At 40.0% G+C, this 19,074-nt stretch overlaps 1 protein-coding gene across 2 annotated transcripts in view; it reads right to left on the bottom strand.

Annotated features, from left to right (window-relative positions):
• Positions 1–19,074, bottom strand: part of IGF1R (insulin like growth factor 1 receptor) — a 303,322-nt gene that overhangs the window by 11,771 nt on the left and 272,477 nt on the right. Inside the window, exons 14-19 of one of the 2 annotated variants that reach the window (XM_081291213.1) lie at positions 15,119–15,221; positions 14,496–14,566; positions 9,037–9,266; positions 8,643–8,753; positions 5,077–5,236; positions 2,181–2,310 (exon numbers count right to left, since the gene is read on the bottom strand). In XM_081291213.1, the coding sequence (XP_081147339.1) occupies positions 2,181–2,310; positions 5,077–5,236; positions 8,643–8,753; positions 9,037–9,266; positions 14,496–14,566; positions 15,119–15,221 (805 nt within the window). Of the gene's footprint in view, positions 1–2,180; positions 2,311–5,076; positions 5,237–5,284; positions 5,451–8,642; positions 8,754–9,036; positions 9,267–14,495; positions 14,567–15,118; positions 15,222–19,074 lie in introns of those variants that run through there. The other variant, XM_081291214.1, reaches the window with a different exon arrangement.

The raw sequence follows: 19,074 nt of genomic DNA, 5'->3' as shown, positions 1-19,074 counted from the left end.
CTAGTTTCCTTCCTTCCTTCCTTTAATATTTACCTTTTTTTAAGTTGTAGTTGTACACAATATCTTTATTTTATTTATCTATTTTTATGTGGTGCTGGGGATCAAACCCAGTGCCTCGTACATACTAGGTGAGCACTCTACTGCTGAGCCACAATCCCAGCCCCCTCTGCCTGGTTTTCCACACATCTAGGGGCACACCATGCTCTTGAATCCACATGGGCCATTTGAGAAGGATGAAGGAACTGCAAAAGGAGCAACCACAGTTCCCAAAGGCCCAAGGACCCAAGGAATAAACCTAGGATACAGCAGGATCCCAGGGTATTAAACTAGAGGACAGAGACAAGTCTTGGATGACTCCACAGCCTGACCAAGAACAGAGCAGTATGTGTGACTATGCTGCAGACAGAAGGGCAAAAATGGTGTCCCAGAGAGGCCGACTGTAAGAAGGGTGTGAGAAAAATACAGACATTTGAAAAGTCCAGCTGGCCAGGCTGAGGGAGTGAACACATAGCCCCTGGAAGCATCTCTGCAGAAGCTCAAATGCCAGCCGTGAAGGATACAGTAAGGGGATTCAGGACACTGACCTCTGGGGTGTCTCCCAACCTTAGGATTCTGAGTTTTCGTCTACAAAACCCAGACAAAATTCTTCATATTTCCTAGTCCTTAACTATTTAGGAATGATTGTTTTGTGCTACTGAGCATCATCTAAAATTATTTCCATTCTTTAGAGAGGGGACAGCTTCAGGATAGAGCCCAAGAAGCACCCTGGCCTTCCCCAATGTGTTATCCTCAAAGGCTCTAATCCTTTTGGGCCCTAAATGCCCAAAAGCCCAAAGCACTTCCAATGCCTGGATATTTAAGGGAATGAATTCCAAATGACTACTGTCCTTTATGGATATCTTTTCTTACTTGTTCATAATGGCTATGTAGTCTCAGACCTTTGTTGGTCTCTGAAGTGACAGTTGGTAACTGAATTTGGTGAGAGTGAGCCTGTGAAGTATTAACAACTCCAGCTTTATCTTCCTACCCTGCTTCTGTTTCCTACCCTATAAATTGACCTCAAAGCTTCTGGAAGCAAAAAGCTTAGACAAACAGATGCATGTGTGCACCCAGGTATGCCCTCTTATGACACTTCAATTTCTAACACTTTGATTTAACAGAAAAGAGGCAACCATCTTGGGTAAGCTGATTGTAGAACAGATCTAATCCTTTAGCTCAAAAAACAATCAGACTTGGCTGGGTCATATTCAAATGCTATTTTCAATTTGTACCTGTCTTCAAAATAAGATCCAAGGCCCTTGACTGTGAAGGAAAAAGTTCATGAGGTTAAAAAATGATGTCAGTCACTATTGAAATAGTTCCCTTATGCGGTCATCTGGACAGTTGGAGTAAACAACTACCATTTCTGTATACAATAGCAATGGGATCTCCCAAGGGGAAAGCCAAGACACTCACTGACATTTGAGAAAGTGGATTGATATGCCAGGGCTTTAGTCTGCCAAGAATCTCAGTTTTATTTCAGAACCTGACTGCCTTTATACAATGTGTCCAGGGAATACAATAAAGAGTACTACAGGAAAGTCTTTGCACCCCTTAGCTGATGATCTTCCACCATAAGACATTTTTATAACTAAGGGAGGTATTTTGCTTTCTATAACCATCTATGGGGACAAAACCATGAACACCCATTGGGAGAAGACAGACAGCAGATGTAGATCAACACATCAAGAAACATAAGCTTTGGGTCTAAATAAAGTGTTCTCTGCAATCTGAAGGTTCAATTAGGTGACGCAGGCACACACATGTGCAAATGCATCACACACAGGCACACCATCTACTGTCGTAGGCAAGGGGAGAAGCAAAGAGATGTAAAACCTTTTGGCATGTCCCAGCTCCCAGAAATACAATCAACATCTGCTAAAGACTAAAAAAAAAAAAAAAGTTGGTCCCACAAATGCCCTTCTATCCTTAGCTAGCCCACTAATAACAGGACCACTTCAAAGCCCACACTTCCAGCTTTAAAGTCATTTTCAGCTTTAGCCCATAAAACACTGAGCTAAAGCTGGAAATGGATAGCAATGAGCAGAGATCAGGAAAAAAATAAAACCCTTGAGCCTGACTGGTGGCATGTGCGAAGGCTGGATGCCTTGGGCTGGCCTTGCAGAAAAAGGCTCTCATACCAGACGTCTGAATGAGTGGTGAAGACTCCATCCTTGAGGGACTCAGGAGACATCCAACGCACAGGAAGCAACCCTTTCCCTCCTTTCCGGTAATAGTCTGTCTCATAGATATCTCTTGTCATACCAAAATCTGGAAGGTGCAGAGAAAGCACACAGTTATGCTTGCAGGAGCAGCTCTTAAGGTAGAAGCAAGTATATGGTCACTGTCAAAGCACAGGGCCCTTCACCCCTTCTATGTTCAAGGTACATATAGACTTACTCCACTTTGAGATGGACTAATATAAAGGCTTGCAATTTCATAAGGCAGGAATAGTAAAGGGTGATTAATCACATAACAAGAAAATATCAAGAAATCTCTGCTTTTAAATACATTTATACTCTGGTTCCTTTAAGAAGTTAATTCCCTTGCTGCATTTAAAATGAGAGACCATTGACAAATTATTCAGTCCCAAGATTTATCAAGAAAATATGTATTGCATAAACTAAGGATCAGTGACATATAATTCTAAAACCTGAGCAAAGAAACAAGAGAGTGTAGCCTTTCATTTACTTGATAGCAAGGCCTATGGCCAGGGAAAAGCAAGGAACTTCATTACTTAAAAAAGGGGACAATATTTCCTGTAACAATTCACAGTACAAAAATGTACAATAAGGACTGGGGATGTGGCTCAAATGGTAGCTCACTCGCCTAGCATGCGTAAGGCACAGGGTCCAATTCTCAGCACCACATAAAAATAAAATATTGTGTCCACCTAAAACTAAAAAATAAATATTTAAAAAAATGTACAATAAGGCGCTCTAGAGATGATATTTAAAAATTCTTGCATTTTCTATGTCTCTAGAAGATGTCACAGAATTACGTTTGATGGCAGGTTTGCTTTATAATCCTGAATTATTGCTTCTTTTGTTGGATTTTGATTTTCTACCCAATCATACAACCTTTTCTAACATAGACTCTTCCTTTCTCCAAGAAAGGGCTTCACTGATTTTAAAAAATGTCCATTATGTCTCTAACTTGTGCCATAAAGAGGTAAAGCTATAAAGCAAAAACACAAGGAGAACAAAGTTTCTTGGACATTAACCAACATAATTTACTTGCATGCTAAGGACCATCATTTGGCTCCAGTGAAATTATTTGTCATGTTTGTAATCCATGAGACAGTGGTCACTGGGAAAACATTTATGAAACCTTGTGAAGTATACAAATGAAGTCTTATCTCTGAATTAATCCAGTGACATGCAAATAAGAGCATTTGCTTTTGCTGTCAAAAACTGGAAAAGAAGTAGGGGGCAGGGGGATAGGAAAGATGGTGGAATGAGAGGACATCATTACTCTAGGCATATCTATGATTGCATGAATGGTGTGACTCTACTTTGGGTACAACTAGAGAAGTAAAAAAATTGTGCTCCATTTGTATACAATGAATCAAAGAGCATTCTGCTGTCATGTATAACTGAGTAGAACAAATAAATTTTTTAAAAAAGGGAAAAGAATAAAATCCCAGAAAAAAATCCTCTTCCCAAATACAACTAAAATTTTTTGATTCTAAAAAGAAAAACCAGGCTCATAGGACTGAAGGAATCTGCTCCTCAGCCTCACTGGGTGCATCACTGCACACTGGGCAGAAGATACATTCTAAGTCCCTCAAGTGAGTGGGTTGGGGAAGGAGGACTGCCTCTTGGGCCCCTTCTTCCTACTGAAGGGCTGCACAGCCAAGCTGGGCTTCATGGGGCACCAAATGTGAGGATTCCTCAAGGGGCCAGGTCTAGGGACACACTGGGGGATCCTGGATGTGTAACTCCAATGACTAAATGATATCTGATCTATGATGCGGTTACATTCTAGCATCTCCAGATACTGTAAATAAATGCCAAATAAAGACATTCACCTCTGCTTTGGAAACCACTCACTAGGGACCAAACATTTCATTTGAAAAATCATTGCTAAAGGAAAGAAAAAAAAAGTATTGCTAAATGCAGGCAAACACTTAAGAGCACAAGGTTTGAGAGCTAGACAAAGAGGTTAAACTGTAAGTAGTTGTCTTTGCATGTTAAGTCTTCTCTGCAGATTCTGAGTATAAATATTTCTTTCTTTTTTTTTTTAAATGAACTATCATCCTATCATACTGGGAAGATGAAGGTCATGGTAAAAGCAGGTGGTTTCCTGAGCAACACTATATGTTTTTGTTAGGGAGATTGAAAGACCAGAGCAAAAACAAACTAAAAGGCTGAAAACAGTTTCAGCCTTTCAGAGATTCAATCCAATACTTTTTTTGTTGTTACAGTAGTGAGCGGTGGAAACACGGAGTCTACTTGGTAGTGTGGTCAGCTCAGATCACAACAATAACTGTCCTAACAGCAGGGTCAACAGCATGAAGGCTGATGGACCTCAAACATGAAACCCATTAAGCCATGATCTTCCTCAACTGAGGGACTGCCGTAACTGTCCCTGCCACCATTCCTGCTCTGTTGCAGGGGCTTCACTGTGGAGCCACTTCACCTCTTAGAAAACTCTGTGGGAGAAGGCAGTTTCCCTTATAAGTCAGGGAAACTGCAGGAAGATTGGATAATGACTTTTCTGCAGCTGAGATCACCTGTGGACACTGTCTTGATTATTTTTGTAATTAATGTTGAGAAGTATTTTCCCTAAAATTTTAGGAGGAGTGGAACCTCGGGGACCATGTCAGCTACCTGGACCACCATGTCCACATGCTCTCAGGATTAGAGCCAGCCTGGGTAGGTTTGCAACTGACTAGCAACTGAAGACAGTCATACTGATTGTTTTTGCACTCAGGAGATGAGCTGGAAAACCTCTCCATAGATAGGCTAATGCCCACAAGGCCCCTAAAACACTGAGATTTTGTTCTTGCTTAGATCTGGAGAGCAAAGAACATACCTCCAATTTTGACTGTGAAATCTTCGGCCACCATGCAATTTCGGGCAGCAAGGTCTCTGTGGACAAACTTGTTAGCATTGAGATATGCCATACCGTCTGCAATCTCTCCAGCCATCTGGATCATCTTGCTTAGGCTTGGAGGTGCAAGGACTGGGTTATTCTGTTAGAGATTAAAAAAAAATCACTTGAGAATTTAGGAATTTTTTCTACCTCAAGTTTCTTTAGGGTTTGTAAATCCATCCTTGTCCAATCTGAACATAATCGGTCATTCTGCAAAGAAATCAGGAAGTGCTTATAAGGAATGTGTTATGGAGACCATGACATCTGCTTGGTGGTGAAGTCATGTCCTTGCTCCTTGATTATATCACACAGGGCTGTTAAGGAAGATACCAATTAACACTCCTTGGGACCAACATTTTCTGTTTTGGTTAAGGCAACTTTTGATATTAAGGATTTTTGGTTACTCAGATTCCTATTTGGTTAAATGTTCCTTTGATTTCCATAATCAAAGCACAGGTGAACAGAAATAGAGCACATCACAAAGGCCACACAGAAATATGAAATGTGCTTCCCAAATGGACTCTGTGTGTTTTGTTTTCCACATAAGCACTGTCAGGAATTGTCTAACTCCTTTCCTTTACACTTACTTCTAAGGCACAAAAATACGAAGATTTATTTCTTCACTTTGTACTACTATTTTCTGTGGGCATTACGAACAAATGAAGTCCAGCTGAAGCTACCATGGAGATTGTGAAATAGTGACCAGCAATATGAATAAGCATCCCCTCTTTGCAGAGAGGGCAAAACATTCACTTTAGAATTGAAAAGAATTACCCTCAAATAGTAATAAATCCATTTGGAAAAAAGAGTCATATAATACACGTCCCAAGCTCTCTATCCTAAAAAAAAAAAAAAAGTGCAAAAACTTATCATAACGCAATAGTTTAAATGTTAACTAGCTTTTGTGGGTTCTAGTGAGACAAATTTTACCTTGTTTTCCCTATTGCAAAGGCATTTTTGCTGACAGGTTCTACACATTGCCTTCTTAGCACAGGCCACGAGGGCCATGGGAAATTTCCAGGGCTCTGGTATCCAACTACCTGGACTCCTGCTTGGGCTCTTCCACATGGTCTCCACCATAGTCTGATGTTGGGATGATCAACTGGCCCATGACCAAGGCTTAGAGGGTGTTGGCTCTTGCCCAGTGAGGGGCTGTTTCCACTGAAAGCCAGTATCTAGAAGCAGTTAACAACCCTTCCAGCACTTCTAGGTTGGTTCTCCACATTCCAGGACACATATGGGTTCTGAAGAGGCTATCAAGATGGTCTCTGTGACTCAAAATATTCATCTCTCAGTTATCTGGAGAAGCGACATCATGTCACTGAGGAAAGCCAACATCACCTCCTCCTTTTACACAGGAGTCTTCTTTAGACATGCTCTCCCCACTTAGAACCTAACATTTCCTTTTAACCTTTTCAGAGCTTTAAACATGTAAATCAGGAAGTATGCAGGTGAAATGCAAAGTTAAGACTCATAACAGTTAAGTTATTGAAGTATGTATGAAGTACAGATGTTTACTATGAAGTTGTCATCATAATATGAAATAATCAACACAAAGAACTTAATTTTAAGCACTGGGAGAAAGGGTTGACATTTTGTCAGTTCATGGTGTTACCATTATTTCATATTTCTTAAGAGAGCACAAATCTTTAATTTGGTGAGAGCTACTGAAGACAAGCACACATGCACCTATACTTAGCAGTATAAAAAAGCAAATCTGAACTGGCTGTGGGTGAGGGCAAGTAGAATATAATGTAGCTGCATGGTTTGAATACTCACTTTTATACTTCACATAAGTTAGACAAAACTTAAATCTGACAAATCTAAAGGTGAATTTTAGATCTGAAAAGGACTTCAGTAATTACTTCTCAACCCTCTTACTTTACACATGAGGAAACTGAGGCCCAGAAACCTGTAGTAGCTGTTTGAGGACCAGAGGTAGTAACTAGTGGCGGAGCAAGCAACAAGAACCCGTGTTATAAATTTTTATTCTCTGCCTGAACTGGGAAAAAGGAGGATGAGTGCCTGGAATGAGGCAAGTAGAGAATATCCCACCATACCTCCAGTAATGAAGGCAAATAATAAATATTCTGCCACATCTCCAGTCACCTACTTGATCAGGCTTGTTTTCTGCACGTGGGCTTATGGATTTAAGTGAGCCAGGAAAAGGCACTACCATGCAGGGGTGCTGGGGACAGAGGCTGGGAGGGACAGAGGCTGGGAGAGGCATCAACCACCCTGCTCAGAGCCTTAGGCCATACTCAGGTGGTGGCTCTCAAAACACCCCAAATACCATGTGCTGCAAATAAATGAGGTCATTTGTGAATAGGTGCTTAGAACTAATATGAAGGAACTATCATTTGGGAGATGATCAGGTTGTGGATTAAAAGAAGAAAACAAAAACAGAGTGGCAACAGAAATGCAAAAGGGGTTAAAAAAAAGTGGTGGGACTTTCCAGGGAATGCAGGCAGGTATCATGCTTAACTCATAAGTAGCAAAGGTCAGGGTCAAAGTGAGGACCTGAAACCCACTGAGGCATCACAATGAAAGAAAGGTGTTCCTGGGATTATTTCCCAGTGTTTATCTACCAGCTTACTCTTAAAATTCATAACATGCAAGTCAGGTCTCCATATGTTAAAAAAAAAAAAAAGCTCATGGGCTAATTGGACAGAAGGGGAGACACCACAATGACTAACACACAGGACTCTAGCATGTTGAAATTTGTATTACACTAAACAGCCATTGTGCAGCTGATATGATTATTATATCAAAAGTGCAACAAGACACAGGATCAAGCCTGAAATGTAGATGCAAAGTTTGAGAACTCTTGCTTCCTAGTCTCAAAGGTATAGACCACTGACAGTGCAAAGGAAGGGCTGTGTATGTATGTATGTGTGTGCATGTGTGGTGGGCTTGCGAGTAAGCAGATGTCTTGTGTACAGAACTGGGCAGGAAATCACCCTAGCAACTTCCCAAAGATAAGGGCAAAAATCCATCCAGCCTAACACTGAACTTCAACAAGCATTTATGGGAAAGAATGCCTGCCACAAATGAGACCTGAGTTACATGCTCAATGAAAAAACTGAAGTCGATGGGTGAAGAAGGGATATACTCATAGAACCACAAGAGGCAATTTGTGCTAGGAGATGAGTCAAGTGCACGGGGAAGTTAGTGGAGGAGGAGATAACTCCTGGCAGCAGGGCAGGCTGGCAGGCAAGGTTACGAGGGAGGGGGGCGGCACCAACGTGGCCTGATGGATGGATATGAGGAAATGAAGTCACGAAGGCACAAAGCTGCTTACGTGGACAGTGATCTGAGAAAAGACAGACAAGTCCTTCTCACAAAAGTCAAGGACTGACTGTAGTTGGGAAATCCTTTACATAAGGACTGTAACCAAGGTTGTAGCAGGAAACACTTGAGGCTGATTAAAAAGTAAACTGATTTAAGGACAAAACATTTTTCTACAGGTGAGATAACATGTGAGGTTGGTGAAAAACAAAACTGACCTCTATTTCTGGCCTCAGAGATCTGAGATAACTTTTGAGATCCCCCCGTGTCATCAGTTCCATGATGACCAGCGTTGGCTGGCCCTGGGACACCACGCCCAGCAACCGCACCTGTGAGGAACCAAAAAGAGAAAAGCTCAGTCGGGGAAGAGTTGTCCACATAACTACTCACGCTACTTGAAATTGTCTGTGTGTTTCTGGGACCTGGTGGCCAGGAGCAGGGAGGACCAGGACATCTACCAACCAAGCTCTGCAGGTGAGGCAATGGGGTAACATAACTAGAAGGTAGAGGGCGGGACACCAAACCCACAGGTGTCACCACAGACACACTGGGGCTCTCTGGGGATGCTTTTTTCCTCTGTCAGACCTTGGCTTTTCAGGGAACTTCTCTTACCACATGGTGACAATTGAACTCCTTCATCACTGAAGCCTCGTTCAGAAACTCAATCCTTTCACGCATGCTGGCAGCCTCGTTCACTGTCTTGATGGCCACCCTGGTTTCAGGTTCATCTTTAACCACACCCTTGGCAACTCCTTCATAGACCATCCCGAAGGACCCCTGCCCCAGCTCCCGGCTCATGGTAATTTTCTCTCGAGCGACCTCCCACTCGTCAGGAATGTACACTAGAGAAGAAACCAGGATGGAAAAAGGCATGGAAAACAGCCCCCATACAGAATGCGGCTTTTGGGGGAAACTTCAGGCCAAATAATGCAAGATGCTGCTTCCTAAAATCCACAGACTATCAGGAGACAATCACATGGCTTTCTCCAAAATGTCCCCATGCCAATGACTTGAGTAAGAATGCACAAAGTACAGGTATTCTTAATCTTTGAGGATTCCAAGATAATTCAAAGATTATTATCAACATACAAGAATGAGAAGGAAACAAGAAGCCTAGGATAGGACAGCAAACAGTGGTTCCTTTTGGTTATTTATTTTCATCACTTTCATCTCTAGTAATTAGAAAAAATGCAAATCAAAACTAGTCAAGATTTCATCTTGCTCCAGTTAGAATAGCAGTTATCAAGAATACAAACAACAATAAGTATTGGCAAAGGTGTGGGGGAAAAAGCACACTGATACATTGCTGGTGGAATTGCAAATTGGTACAACCATTCTGGAAAGCACTATGGAAAACTTGGAATGGGAACCACCATTTGATCCAGCTATCCCACTCCTCAGTTTATACTCAAAAGACTTAAAAACAGCATACTACAGTGATGCAGCCACATCAATATATATAGCACCATAATTCACAATAACTAAACTGTGGAACCAACCTTCAATAGATGAATGGATAAAGAAACTGTGGCATCTATACACAATGGAATACTACTTAGCATTAAAAGAGAACAAAATTATGACATTTGCAGGTAAATGGATGGAGTTGGAGAATATCATGCTAAGCAAAGTAAGCAAATCCCAAAAAAACAAAGGCCGAATGTTTTCTCTGATAAATGGATGCTAATCCATAAATGGAGGTGGGGCATGGGATGAGTGGAGGAACTTTCGATTGGGTAAAGAGGAGGGAGAGAGGGGAGGAGGTAGGAAAGATGGTGGAATGAGATGGACATCATTACCCTAGGTACATATATGATTGCACAAATGGTATGACTCTACTTCATGTACAACCAGAGAAGTGAAAAAGAGCATTCTGCTAAACAATAACAACAAAAATACAATCATAACCCTAGACCTGAGATGGTGTTCTTCATAATAAAACATGTTTCTCTGTTTTAGTGATTAAAAAAAGAAGTCATCAAAACAATCTTAAAAAAAGTTGAAGTATTAACCCTCCACCCCCCCCCCACCCCAAAACAAAAACAAAACCACGACAAAAAAAATGCAAGCTAACCACAGGAGACAGAAAAATTGAGTGAAATGGTTAAGAATTATTCTGGGTTTGAAGTTTGCTAGTCCTCATCAATGGATCCAAAAGGAAATCAGAGGAAGAGGGTAGTAGTAGGAAAGGGGGGAAGAATTTTCATTCTGTTTTTGGTGCTGGGTATCAAACCCAGGGACTTGTGCATTCAAGGCAACTGAGCTATATCCCCAACAAGAGTTTTCATTCTGGAAGGGGAAAAAGTCAGAGGTGCATGTGAGAAATGGTAACATCCTACTTCTCAGATGTATCCAAAAGAGATGTTAAGGGTTTCCAGCATAGCCTGTTTTGTCTATTCAAGTGCTACTGAATGGGGCTAGTCCATTTGAGACATGTCTAAGTATAAATATGCACTAAATGTCAAAGACTTAGCAAAAAAAAATTCAGTAACTTTTACATTGATTTCAACTGATGATATTTTTGGATATATTGGGTTAAATAAAACATTATTAAAATTTATTTCATTCTTTTTTTTTTTTAAGTATGGCTACCAGGAAATGTGAGGTTACTAATGTGAACTGCATCATCTTTCTAACAGGAGGACTTCTGTAGTCTAGATATCATCTCCCAGCCTTGCCTTTGGCCACTGGATCACTAGTGAAGCACAGAAGCAACTGAGCTCTGGTGCTGAGGGAGAACTGCTAGTGACTGTGGTGGTTTGGCCTGGACTCTGTGATTCCAGGGACTCCCTTGATACCAGGGTGAAGGGCTGGGGGTGGGGTGGTAAATACTGAGCTTGCATATGATTTCTTCTGCAGCTTAGATTTGATCTGGTTTGAGAAAATAAATAATTCTAGGCAGGAAGAAAGAAGGAAAAAAAGTGGGGAGGTGGGTGGAAGAAAGAAAGAAAAATCAAGCAATGGTCCCATCCTACAGCTCCAATGGGTAGGATAAAAATTAAAATAAAATCAACCTAGTCCATAAGATCTGCATTAAATTTCAATTATAACCATGATCTCCTAAGTGCTGTGAGCTAAGGTCTCTGCCTGAGGGGAAGTAGTCAACAGGTTCTGCCTGGCAGGAAGGAAGTGGTCCTGGTTCAGAAATAGAGGACTAGAAGTGGGGTTCATGCCTGTATTTGCTTTTGTGTTTTCAGAGACTGACCTTGGGTCTGCGCCTGGATGGGATAGACCAGTAGCTGACAACTGTGTGTGGCAATCCCCACATCAAGTATTTACCTTTAGTGATGTCTTAAAGGAAAAATGTTTACTATCAATGAGGCCCAGGAGATACCACCAATTTATACTTTGAGGAGTGTCTAACATAGATAATATTAAGTTTCTTAATTTTCTTCCCATACACATTTCTATGTTTTATCATACATATGTGCTCAGGAATTTCTCAAATGGCCTCTGTAGGGCTGAGGCAGTTAGCACTCCTAAAGAGGAGGCTAAAGCTTGCTTAGGGGGAATAAGGATGTAAGGCAGCCAGGAGATACAGCTCTTCACAATACCCTCTGAAGGTATAAAGAGTCACTGTCTCTATCCATTTATCTCTGAAGATCCAGGCTGGCTTTTAATCAGAATTAACTAAGTGGTGTGCCACAGAACGTGGAGTTAAAACCAATCACATTCATTCTGTGGGAGGTCCCAGAAGTCAAGGCCCTCAATCCTTTTCTTTAAACTCAACCCAAGAGTTCAGACTTTAACCAGCAGTCCTAAGCCCCACCAGCCAGTAGCGGTTTATAGACATGCACAATGTTATCAGCACTTTCCTGTAGGGGATTTTCAATGTAGTCTGGAGAATGGTGACATGCAGATTAGCTTTAGGAGAAAGAAGTTTTTAAGCACCTTTGAAATGCAGTGTCATTTTATTTTCCCTTGAGGAAAATGGCTATGTGGTATTTGTCAAAAGGCTGAATAAATTAAGTTCAAATGAGGTGACTTGTTTCCACCTGTTGGTGTGGGTGGCAATAAGTTTGCTTCTGTTTTGTTTTGAAGAACTATGACATATTATGAAAGCATTCTGTTAAGGACACAAAATTTGAATTCAAGTCACTGTTACAGAGCCTTACTTTATCGTATTAATACTTTCTGTAAACTTCTTGTATATTTCATCATTAAAGCTGAAAATGCCCACTTTCAATGCTTTATTTAAAAATACAGTAGATTCTGTGGTATAGTCTTATATAATCTTCAGAGAGGAGAGGTGGCCTTGCACTGTCCCCGTGTCTTCCCATTGTCTGGGAGAACACCTTTACTGATTTGATTTCTTTTCTTGTTCTTTTTCAAAAAGCAATTATTGAGCTGGGCTGGTGATGCATGCCTGTAATCCCAAGTTTATGGGGGAGACTGAGGTAGGAGAATAACTTGAACCCAGGAGTTCCACAGCAGCCTGGGCATCTAAGAGAGACCCTGTCTCAAAAATAATGAATAAATAAAATAAAATAAAAGTTAAAATGCTATTTTTAGTATAACCAATGAAGACCTATCATCTTGCTGGTTTTTCTTTTTCATTTTTTGGCAAAGCTGGGGATTAAATCCAGGACCCTATAATATGCTAGACAAATATTCTAGATACCCATTATTTTTAAAAGAGAAGGATCTTCTTTGTAAGTAACTGTTCTTATAAGTGTGGTGTTCATCCTTCTGGAATGTCCTCTGTGACACACACACACACACACACACACACACACACACAAACATAAATATCTGCTAAAAACCAACTTTTTGAGATCTTTATGTAAATAGGAATAATGTACTTATTCTGTACCCAATTCCCATTCAGAAGGGGCTGTTTTTGATCAGCTCTACTATAAACATAATTGAATTAGAAATGATTACAGAAATCATAGTAAACCATACACACTTACACAGTACTTTAAAATTACCAAAGTATTTTCCTATGCTTTCTCATTTGATCAGGATAATTGATTAGAATAATCACAACTCCTTATCTCACATTTCCAGCATATCTACTTTCACTTCTCCCGAAGCAGGAAAGTAGTAAACATTTTTTTTCTGAACACTCCCCGAATGTCATGCACTTGATTATTCATTTGACAAGCCTGGTACAGCCCATCCTATGGGCCAGTTTCCCTGGTTGCCCCAGGGACCCTAGGGTCCTCTTCCACACTGACTACATTGCATGCCAACAAGATGCAGCAGGAAGGGCTGGTGAGAGCAAGCTCATCCTGGCTTTCCAACTGCCTCACTGTGTGGCCATAGGCAAATTCCTTCTTGGAGCTTATTTCTGCACCTGAAGATGGTTGTAAGGAAACCCACCCAGAGGAGGAGTAGGGAGAACATGGGACAGTGTTTGGAAAAGCCCTTAGCAAAGTGACAAAGTTATAGTCCTGTAGGACCCAATGGCAACCACCCTCAGCCTAACTTAAGTTTGTATTTAAGTGTACTAGCAAGAAAAGAAAGCTAAAAAGTGGGGGTGGGGTGGAGGAAGGGAAATAACCATTGAGTACAATCCAGCTTCCAAGTCAGACTTTCTGTGCCATTTAACTAAATGACTCTCATTAGGTATTAACAAAGGGAATGTGAATCAGGAAAAAAAAAAAAAAAACTGTATTACCCTCCTCAGGAGAGAATGACAGAAGAATTTTAAGATAAACCAGAGCAGCCCTTAATGGCCAGAGACAACTGGAATGCCTTGACCATCTAGCCAAAACAGAATTAAAAGGACTGTTTTATCATCTGCAGCACATTCAATGATTACATGTTAATAGAAAGTTTCTTTCATTCTGGCATAAAATTTTAAGGAACTAAATAAACTGATTACTGTGCTCGTGACATTTATTTCTAAAGCCTATTTTTCCTTGGGGTATCCAACACAGTCTCAAAATTTTTGATAAATGCACTGAGCTGCTAAAAAAATAGATAGATAGATTGATTGATTTAGGTTATCAAAGATGGATCCTGGGCAAAGGTACCTCAAAATAACACAAACCTCTTCCCCAGTTAATAACATTCCTGACAGCTCCTGACTTCCCCCCGCCAGAGACCCTGGGTAAGACTCTTACCATCGGCTGCGCTGAAGTACTCTGGGTTTACAGAGGCATACAGCACTCCATTCCCCAGCCTGCTGTTATTCCTGCCAAGAAATGAGAAAATTCAGGTTAAGAAACCCTATTCTCCATCTTTCTGGATATATTTTCATCTTTGTTACATCTGATTTATTTGTTGTTTCATGAAGTATCTTGAGAAAGAAAGGGAAGAGTGCTAACTGCTAACAGGAGCTCTGGTCTGCACCCCCAGTTCAGTCTAGGGCCAGTAGATATTTGAGGACACATCTTTTGGCTTCTTTGGTGGCCTCAGATCAGAGCTTTTTAAGAAATAGTAGTTTCCTTGTTCAATGGAAATAACACAGTTTATGTGATGGGGGGGGTATGTGTGGAAAAGCTCCACGTTAGCCAGCATAACCTGTGCATCAGAGAAACCAATGAAGGGAAGAGGGATATGAAGAAAATAACCCTTTTTGTTGTTGTTAAATCATTAGAAAATGTTCTATTCTCCTGTGAAGAATGTATGACTATAAAGTTTTCCACTCTGTATAATATTTCCCGAAAGAGCTGACCTTTGCTCATGCTCAAATCATCAAACCACTTGGCTGCAAAAATTGTCTTAAATTGGCCTCAGTGCTCACCTCTTTCTATGGAAGACATACAGCATTATCACCAGCCCTCCCACGATCAACAGGATGGCGACCGGCAGAGCGATGATCAGATGGATGAAATTCTCATATGTTGCTGCAGAAATGAGAAGGACATGATATGATGTCATTAGGTGAACAATCTGCTCATTTTATCTTTAAAATTCATTTAGAAATATGAAAAAAAATCCCTAAAAGCTTTTGTACTCTCCTATTGAACACTAGGAATTCCTGAAGGTAAATGGTATCAGAAATAGCAAAGCAAACAAATGGAATATTTGAAAAAAGAGGAAATAAAGGGTTGGGCATATAGCTCTGTGGTAAAGCACCCTTGGGTTCAATTCCCACTTCTGAAAAAAAAAAAAGTTACATGTAGAATGAGGTATATGTTTATTTTTTTAACGCAGTATATTCTGATTTAATAGCTTAAATGGTGGACTGAAGGAGTCTCTGTATGCAGTTTAATGATTCTTAGTGGATACACACACATTTGCTGAAATAACATTTACTTATATATATATATATATATATATATATATATACTGACCTTTACCTGTTAACATAATTCCATGAAAAATTTAAAATAACCAGATGGTACCCCTTGCCAATGCTGCTCTAAATTTTCACAATCATTTGAGACCTGTTAAAGTCTTGAGACCATGAGTGCACTTGTCACCAGACTTGGATAACAGATGATAAGTTGGGCAAAAGGGATTTAGATGTATACCCCTGAAAATTCTGCCAGATGCAGGAAATCATGTTAAAAGGTAGAGAAAAGTAGACCACACATAATGGCAAGGATACAGAGAGCAAGGGAGAGGAGAAAGGGCAGTTAAGGGAAGCTCCATAGGAGAAAATTTCTTTAGCCTGAGTCTTGAAAGAGAAAGATACACTTTCCTTGGGATAAATGATTTTATAAGCAGAGGAATGGCTTAAAGATGACACTGGAGAGAAGCCAGGGCCAGCTCACCAGGGCTTAGACCAAACCAAGTGGTTTCAACTCCATTATTCAGATTTAAAGGAGTCAACAAAAGTTTTCAAAACCAGCAGTGAACTGATCAGATTCATGTGCTGGGGTCCAAGAACAGACTGGGGTCCTCTCCACTGCCATGTCTTGGAGAATTGGGAGAAAATATGCTGCAACCTCTGGGGATGCTCTGTGGTACTCAGTTCTGACTTCAGGAAGAAATCACTGCTCCTTTTCTATAAACAAGCCAGATTACAGAGATAACCTTGCCTTCCCAAGGTCATAGGGGTAGCTGGTAAGTCATCCTTCCAAGATGGGAAGCCAGGCTTTCTACAGCCACACCTCAAAATACCACCAGAACACAAGCAACCAGCAGGCTCTGACCTGCCATAGTGGAGGTGGTAACAGGGAAGCTGGGTTCCAGAGACATTTAAGAGGCAGAGAGAGAATCCATATGACTTAGATTGGAATGAAAAATGAGTGGCTGGAGAGAAAGAAGAATGAAGGATAACTGTGAAGTTCCTTATTTGGGTGATCAGGGCTAATGATTGAGCTAAGAAACCAAGGAGAAAAGAGGTGTGTGTTTTAAGGACAGGAATTTAGATTTTGGTTTTGTGCACAAGGAGCAAGAGGTACTCAATGGACATCCAAATAGAGAGGTCTACTTGGAAATGGGCTTTGAACTCACTGGGGACCAAGTTATGAGGACCATAAGTCAATGATTATTTTGCTACTAAAATCTGTTATTATTATTTCTCTTTAAAATAAAAACACATATATTCTCTTTAAAGACTATTAAGGATGCTTCAAATTTTTTTTACATTAAAGATATATTTATCAAGTATCTTTCAAAATGAATGCAAGTTTCAAAATATTCATGAGGTATCAGAAGCTAGGAGGCTTCTTTGTTTCCCCTTAGACTAGAACTAGCCCATAGACTATTTCTTGTATTTATATCACTTGTACTACTGGTCAGGTTGTACTGTGTTTAAGTTTCACATTTCAACAGGCACATGGAGAAACTGGATCATATCCAGAGAAGAACAAAATGATTAAATGGTTAGAAAACTGATCTCTGCAACTGGGCTGCAAAAAAAGGCCAAAGATTTGAGAATATTTAATCTGGAGAAGGGAAGTCTGGGGGATAATTTAATAGTATTCAAGCACATGCAGAGTTCCTAAAAAGATAGCAAGTGCCAGAAAGCTTCCAAAGCTTCCATCTCCTCTGAGGATTAAACAGGAGGAAATGAGACTAAACTGTAGTGGGAGAGTCTTGTCTGACATAAGGAAAAGCTTCCCAGCAGCAAAACTGGCATGTGGTTTCAATTTCCCTGCAGTTCATGCCAACTTCTGCTGGAGAAACTCCATCAGAGGGACTCTTGGGTTCCCCAGTGGCATCCTGGCACTCACAGGGTTACATAAGGAACAGAAAAGGCAGAAAGGAACATGACCTCTCTGAAGAAAAGCCAAGTTCACTAAGCTCTGAAGCCAAGGATGCTGCTTCATAGATCACAGCCAAATGCCAAGACCCCAGGCCTAGGCTCTAATCCTTGGGGATGCTGGGGATTGAGGGAGAGGGAAAAAGCCACCACTTTGGTGAAGGTTATATGAATGTTGTTAGAGTTCCAGGTACTGGAAAAGTGGCATAAACTGTAGTTTGGATAAATGTTCCACAAAGGCCCATGTGTTGAAAGCTAAGCTCCCAGTCTGTGGTGCTATTTGGAAGTGGTAGAATATCCACCCCCCCCATAACTTTATTAAGATAAAATTGAAGTACAATACAATGCACATATTTGAAGTATGCAATTTGATCAGTTTCAACATGTATGTAACCAATATAGTTAATAAAAAAGCATTTCCATTACTTTTTTTTTAAAATTTGAAATCATGCAGATTGGGTTTCCTGCATGATTTATTACATTAGTAATCAATTACCATAAGATATATAGAACCCCAAATCCACATGTCAATTATTTTAAAATATACAAAATAAGAAATAATACAGCTAAAATTTGATAAATCTAATCAAGAAAATAAGCAAGAACACAAAAATTAATATCAATGGAAATAGAGCTATCTAAATAATCTTACAGATGTTAAAATATATTAAGGTAATATTATAATTGAATGTGAACGTATGTGATAGTTTACATAACATGGTCTATATTAGAAAAGGCTACATGTGCTGCTAAGAAAGTGTATTCAGTCATTGATATATGAAATATTCTATGTCTGTTAAGTCTAAATTATCAATTGTATTTTTTACTTCTATAGCTTCTTTAGTTTTTTGTTTAGAGCATCTATTGGGAGGTGGTAGAATCTTTAGGAGGTAGAATCTAGTGAGAGGGAGTTAGGTCACTGGGAGTGTGCCTTGAAGGGGATATTGGGACCCCAGTCCCTTCCAGTCTATCTTTGCTTCCCAACCAGCAAGAGGTGAGCAGCTCTGCTTCACCACATACGGCCTACCATAATATACTGCATCACCACACATCCAAAAGTAATGAAGCTAACTGCCCATAGACTGAATCTTCTGAAACTATAAGCCAGAATAAATCTTTCTTCCTTATAAATAGATTATCTCAGATGTTTTGTCACAGTAATGAAAAGTCATATAAGCTAACTGGTCAGACTAGCTTAAGTGGACTAAATGGGAGAATTCAGACTATTTTAACTGACAAAATTATCTGCCTAAGCAATTGTTTACCTTTGAAACCTGAACTCAGGGACAGCACAGTGCCAGATACATAAACTATCACCTCAGTTTACAATTCTATTCACTCCTATCCTTTTGCTATCTGTCATAGAGGATTTTCAGATAATCATGTATATCTCTGAACATTCAGTGTTGACTAAACTACTACAGTCCTTGTTTTATTCTTTTTAAAGAAAATATCTATTTATTTTGACATATAAAATCACATATGTATTTATCATGTTTTGAAATATGTATGCATTGAGATAATTAACATGCATTATATCACAT

Source organism: Spermophilus citellus (genome assembly GCF_964194105.1).
Source record: "Spermophilus citellus genome assembly, chromosome: 4".
NCBI lineage: Eukaryota > Metazoa > Chordata > Mammalia > Rodentia > Sciuridae > Spermophilus > Spermophilus citellus.
This window is presented reverse-complemented; position numbering and strand designations above follow the sequence as displayed.